This window comes from Triticum dicoccoides, chromosome 3B, assembly GCF_002162155.2.
Source record: "Triticum dicoccoides isolate Atlit2015 ecotype Zavitan chromosome 3B, WEW_v2.0, whole genome shotgun sequence".
Classification (NCBI taxonomy): domain Eukaryota; kingdom Viridiplantae; phylum Streptophyta; class Magnoliopsida; order Poales; family Poaceae; genus Triticum; species Triticum dicoccoides.
The window spans coordinates 212224711-212231119 of NC_041385.1; the positions used below are offsets into that span (position 1 = coordinate 212224711).

The window sequence follows — 6409 nt, forward strand, 5'->3', positions numbered from 1 at the left end:
ATATGGGCTTTAATTTGTCAAAGAAAGAAAACAAAATCTGGGCCTTTTCATTTAATTTGTTGTCAGTAGGCTTTTTGTTACTTTTTTCACAGGGAAAAGAGCCTCGTGTGATAAAGGCATGCGGGCTGTGTGGCCCCCTAGCGAACGAATTCATGTGAGGGATCGATCCCCTCGTGCTGAACGTGTGTGTGGTAGGATGCTCTTCGTGCCACACGTGTGGGCAGTTTTAATATTCGCCCACACAGAGTTGTGTGGGCTGCCTGCTGGATATGTCACACAGGGGCGTGTGGGCGGATGTCTATTGTGCCACACGGGGGAATTTGAGGATTTGCCACACCTTATTTTGCAGCTTGAGGATTTGCCCCTGTTTTGGCTGTAACCCATGATTTGCCACATCTTTGCTGAAAGATTGAAGATTTGCCCCTACCACGACTGGCCCACAACAACATGACCAAAATGCCCTTGTGTTTACCTACGTGAGAGGAACCCAGTCCAAACGTTGCCCCGATAACTCTCTCATCTGATCCTACCTGTACCTGCGGCGGCGGTGGCGATCTGCGGCGGGTACGACGATGGCGACCTCGATCTCCCCGACGGCGGCGACCTGGTAAGATCGGCTACTACCCTAGGTTCCTTCGACCACCTCCCGCTCCTGAACGTACGGAGAATCAAAGATTACATTCACACTTCATAGTGAACGTACAGACCGAAGACATCTGGGAAAGTTTCATCACCTTTTCTTTTAATCACAGAGTGCATTCACACTTCATAGTTCACAACATCACAAATTACATTTACATTTTTTAGTGACATCAGAAGGTACATTAGCCCTTACTAGTTCACAAGTTAGAACAAATGCACACTGAAACAGCAGCTATATTTTCTTGTTCTCTGAACTGTCACTTTCTTTCTTCCACCACCGGATGTTTCAGCCCATCAATCTTTGATTAATAACCCCATTTCTAGTCAGATTGGAAAGGAAACTCGGGGGAGACTTCCAACTCAGGTGTAGCTGCACGCCGGCGACGTTGCGTGGTGGCCACAGGCAAGCCGCCAGGGCGAACAGAGTACGGGAACAGCGAGCTCATGCCCGATTGAGGATAACTAAAACAGATTGGGTTGGGGGTATTTTGGTTACAGAATTTGTACTATAATGTGCCAAATGATCCAAACAGTATGTTAGGGGCAAATCCTCAATCTTTCAGCAAAGATGTGGCAAATCCTGGGTTACAGCCAAAACAGGGGCAAATTCTCAAACTGCAAAATAAGGTGTGGCAAATCCTCAAATTTGGGGAGGTGCTCAAAACAGAGACTAGTTGAAGGGGAACTTCGTGCGGGAGGTTGTTGCTCCCGTGGTTTGGTACTAGGCTTCTAGTTGGTCACACGCTGGGTATCGGTCAGTTCGAGTTCGGTAATACTTGGTCAATATCGTGCTATGCAGTCAATATACTGTGGTTGCTCCTCTTATCCCACGCCTATGGGGCAGTGTTGTAACAGCTGCAATAGCCGACATCAGCAGTAAAATAATCCAGTACATGGTGCCGCCTCTGGATATCAGTGCTATTTATAGTAGAGGACAGACTGTTAGTTGATGGCTTGCTAGGCATGTGTATCGAATGCCAGCACATATTTATGCTAAATAATTTGGCGGTTCATTTGTTGCCTCCATGCCGTGATATCTATTTATAGTAGAAGGGTAGATGGTTCATTGCTGGCTTGCTAGACCTGTGTAGCAAATTGCCGCGTGTATTTATGCATGGTATATAGGTTTCCGGACAAGCAATGCCCCTTAATCTATTAAACAATATAGATGTATCAACATTTCTGAGTTTTCTAATGGGTGTGAGTGCCATTTATAATGCTATTTTCATATCCTTCATCTTTTTGAAGAGTAAGTAGATAGGGAATTGGTTAGAAGATGTTTCACCAGTGATAAATTAAATCAACCTACATAAGTGCGTAGTATGTTTCAGCCTTTTATGACAGCGGATCACATTACAATGGGCCATCTAAGTTTGAATAAGCGTTTCATGGATAATATTTCTACAACCGCAAAAGTATTCAAGTATTGATCTTCAAGCACCACAAGAATGAATATCCCTTGCATGGTATTTATGAAAAATCAATTCACATAGATGCTCCTCTTTGATTGGACTGTAGATTGGATGCTCTTGTTAGTTAAGTCTAGCCTTTGGCACTTTGCAACAGAATTGGTCGTTGCTTTTGTCGCACATGCCCACTGGAAGCTTTAAAAACTATACATGATTTGGATTGATGTTGAAACTATAATGCTCTCTCAATCCATATTTAGTTGTCACATTTGGCTTCTACTTATGAATGTTGAACTGTAGCGTTTTACTGAACACAGAAGCAATTTTTTTAAAGAATGTAATATCAGTAGAGTACATCTCATTACCGTTCTAGCAATACCATTCGTATATTAGATGATTGTGTTCAAATTTAACTCTGGCCAAACCTTCATTAGTTAAAGTCAAACGTCACAACTGATTTTGAACTAATTTTGTTATACCGCTGTGTCTTTTTTTTCCTAGTGCTATTACGTGAATTTCAATGCACAATTCCTTCAAACCCCCTTTCCCAACGCATGTCGCATGGCTTATAGCAGTGACAATAGTGTTGGAAAAATTGATCAAGGAATACTGTTCAAATATATTAAGCAACTGATTTTTTGCTGACATGGCACTTCTCTGAAAACGAAGATAATGCTTGTTTCTTTCCTTGGTTGAATTATAACTCCAGAACAGTATATGACATTTGTTGGCATTCCTAACTTTGAAGTGAAAAAACTACGATGCTGACATCATGCTTTCTTGTGTAGCATACTGTGTGGTTGCCGTTGAATCAGTGGGGCAACAGATACCAATTGCTTTCTTGGTTCGGGTTAAGGATGATTTCAGCAAGAGATATGCTGGTGGGAAAGCTGCTACTGCTGCACCAAGCAGCCTCAACAGAGAGTTTAGGTACGTGTGTGTTTTTGCCAGTGTGGGTCTATTTAAAACATATGGCCTTATTTTTGCTAATTTTGTGTGTGAACATTTACTGTTTGTAGATCAAAACTCAAAGAGCACATGCAGTACTGTGTGGACCACCCTGAAGAGATAAACAAGCTTGCTAAAGTGCAAGCACAAGTTTCAGAAGTGAAAAATTTGATGATGGAAAACACTGAGAAGGTACATCTCTGTACTTTGCGGATACACCGAAGGTTTGGAGAAAGTTTCTGATCCTTATTCTACTTCTGAAATTCAGGTTTTTGATCGTGGGGAGAAGATTGAGCTGCTTGTTGACAAGACAGAGAATCTCCGCTCACAGGTTTTAATAATTGACAAATTCTTTTATCCTGCCCTGTACTTTAGTTGGCTTTGGTTCCGAGCTGTTATTATATATTATTAGTACCAGGATAATAAGCTTGGTTCCAAGCTGTTATTGTATATTAGCAAGAGTACAGAAAGGTCACAATTGAAGCAGTTAAGCCGGGATCCAGCTATATACTAAACTGTACTTATGTCAAGTGGTCAAGCTAACTACTGGTGGTGCACTTAATAGTTATTGTGTTAGGTGCTCTTGATATGCTCAAACTACCGGGGCATCAATCATGATGTTAGTGAGGGATGTATTTGCTGAGATCAGTTTGGCCGTATATGCGTAACCAATGTTTATGAGTCGAAGAGTCGTCAAGTCGTTCCAAGGTTGAGACTCATAGACTAATCATGATTAGTCTAGACTAGTGCAAGACTAGTCGACATGGTACTGTAGCACTGAACTTACAATACATAACTACTAGTAATACCTCAGAGACTAGTCCATCGACTAGTCTCGACTAGTCCTTCAATCGTAATCAGTGTGTGTAACTGGCTAATACTTGATCTAAAAAAAGCTGGCTATGGCTAATACTTTTTATGGATCACTAGAGACCTCCCTAGGTTATATCAATTGCCAACTTTTTTTCTCCCATAGCTGATAAGGACTTCCCTCTTCAATGTATGATATGAATTTTACTGTTTCATTCTCTGATTTCTGTTGGGTGTATATACAGGTTCTTTCTGCTTCTTTAACAAATGCAGCCAAGGAACTTGAAGCTGAAATCAATGAAGGTGGAAATGCACCTAATCAAGATGCAGCAGTAAGTTTTGAGTTTGCTTACTCTTTAATCAGAACCTAGTTTGTTGACCAGCAACAACATATATTGTTATTGTCTTCACTTTAGTAATTAACTAAAAGTATATGTAACTTTTGTACATTCCTGTGTGTTTTTATTTACTTCTTCCCCATTCATCCAAAGGTTTATTTAATTTGATATTATAAAATTTTATTCAATTGTTTATGCTGGTGCACGAAAGTAAAAATCTCCTTCTAATTACACGTTTTAATCTAACATTGCGTTTACTTTGATAACTAGTTAGGAAATCCTCCTAACCTCATGTAAGCAAATACAAATAAGCAAAATTCGCAATATTCAGATATTAATAGGCTGTTGATCACACGTCACACTATTGTGTTCTCTCCAAAGGCTTATTATCATTTTTTTTTCTGTCCAGGTACCTTGGATTGGCTTGCGTAAGAGGTTTCTAGCTCCTGTCCGTAAACAGGGCGCAAGAAGGACTTGTGTGTTCGAAGCCTCGATGGTCACTACGGAGACACATTACAAAGTCAACTATAATGCCAAGAGTCCTCCAGAAGAGTTTAATTATTGTCTCTCGTTGTCGGATTTTAAGGTGTACACCTCTCACACTGGGAAAGTGTTAGGCGCAAATGGTTCAGGAGGAAGCCTGGAGAATTGCATGGAAGTTTTGAAGGAAGTGGGTGTTCGTGGTGTCGACATGGCTAGTGAGAAAAAGGTAAAATCCTGTTATGTTCACTTGTAATTTATGTTATGTTAAACTGGTCATGAACTTGTGCACAAGGCTAGGAATAGTTATATTATGCTGCTTGTGTGGGGCTTGTGCATAACTTGGATAAACATTAAATGGTTTCAATCATATGATTATTACACCATTTGACAAAAAAATAGTATAGAAAGTTCTCTTAGACCTATGGTGGTAATGTATGAACTTTAAACTACAAAGGCTAATCTTGGTAGCTTAGAGGAAAAATTGTGATTATTATTGTTGCAATAATAACCCAATACATACATTATTTTTTCTTTATGAACATACATAAAATTTGCAGCATTACTGTTAGTGACGTTATCCGATAGCTCATTAAGGGTTTGATCTACACTGGCACTAGATTACGCATGTATGAATAATCAAGGGTAAGATTTGAATACTGATGTAACTTGTTTGACTTGTTTGGTTTGTAGTCTGAAGAACGTTTCAAGATTCATGCTTATAGAAAATTCCGTCGCAAAGATATTCACGAAGTCATGCTGCTACTGGATCAGGGGAAAGCTCTTGCAGCGAGCTTCCCAATATCAGATAACTGGAAATCCATGAATGGAGTTGGTGTATATGAGTTTCAGGAAGAAAGGGCACTACCGCATCTGCATCGCAAGGGCAAGTTTAGAGGCCATTCTGTTATGATTGTTGGTTATTTTCCTGATAGTTTGGAAGAAGACTTGGCTGCTTTGAAGAGCAAAGATGACATTGAAGAGCAAGCTCAACTACTTCTAAAACTAGCAGAAGTTGTGCTAGCTTTTCAGAATAGTTACGGAGAACTGTGGGGAGAATTAGGTGGTTTTGGTAGTATCAAAGCCAAATCTATTGGCTGCTACTATCTACCTATCGTATGTGTTGGTGCTGCTTAGGACTAGGTAGTTTTGTTTCCGCAGTATGTTGTAGTGTAATGAAGTTGCTATTCCCTAATTGCCTTAATATGTAGGCCCTATGCTCAAGTTTTGGGTTGATGGAAGAATGTGCCTGGTATATGATGTGTTTGTTTTGTTTTGTTTTTGCTTTTTCTTTTTTATTTGATTGAGGAGTTTGGAATTACTAAGATTTACACTCCTGTTGTCTATACAATTTTATAGCATGATTATTATTATTTCTGATGTGCCTTATTTGTCACAGGAAGAAAAAAGATTATATTTTGTTTATGTAGTATGCCAATGCCACATCATGTTGATCACATTTTATATTCATAATTTATTAAATAATTTTTCTTAAATAATATAATTCATATCACTTTGTCAGACTCGAAGCAAAAATACTCATCTGAGCGCGAGTTCATTTGTTATCGGGAAGATTCCAACTCGGCCTCGTATTACTGCATGTATATGCTTCCATGTATTACTGCATGTATATGCTTCCATATAGTACGTGATTCTGTTGTCATGATCAGGGGCGGAGCCCATTGGGCCGTCCCGTATGCACAGGAATACGGGTCCAAATATTTGCTAGTATGGACTTATCAATTACGAAGGCCCAGTGCATCAGGTTGGCCCAAGAGCAGT

The 6409-nt window shown here is 39.8% G+C and overlaps 1 protein-coding gene across 1 annotated transcript; it reads left to right on the forward strand.

Moving 5' to 3' along the window:
• The first annotated feature begins 2808 nt into the window (after positions 1–2808).
• LOC119281156 lies at positions 2809–6000 on the forward strand. Its single transcript, XM_037561763.1, has 6 exons — positions 2809–2981; positions 3071–3191; positions 3268–3330; positions 4055–4141; positions 4557–4856; positions 5321–6000. The coding sequence occupies exons 1-6, from the start codon at positions 2824–2826 to the stop codon at positions 5762–5764; spliced, it is 1173 nt and encodes a 390-aa protein (XP_037417660.1). The 5' UTR covers positions 2809–2823; the 3' UTR covers positions 5765–6000.
• The last annotated feature ends 409 nt before the right edge of the window (positions 6001–6409 follow it).

Coding starts and splice junctions, on each gene's coding strand:
- LOC119281156 (XM_037561763.1), top strand. CDS start 2,824: ATGCTTTCTTGTGTAGCATACTGTGTGGTTGCCGTTGAATCAGTGGGG. Junction 2,982..3,070: donor AGCCTCAACAGAGAGTTTAG/GTACGTGTGTGT, acceptor TACTGTTTGTAG/ATCAAAACTCAAAGAGCACA. Junction 4,857..5,320: donor ACATGGCTAGTGAGAAAAAG/GTAAAATCCTGT, acceptor TTTGGTTTGTAG/TCTGAAGAACGTTTCAAGAT.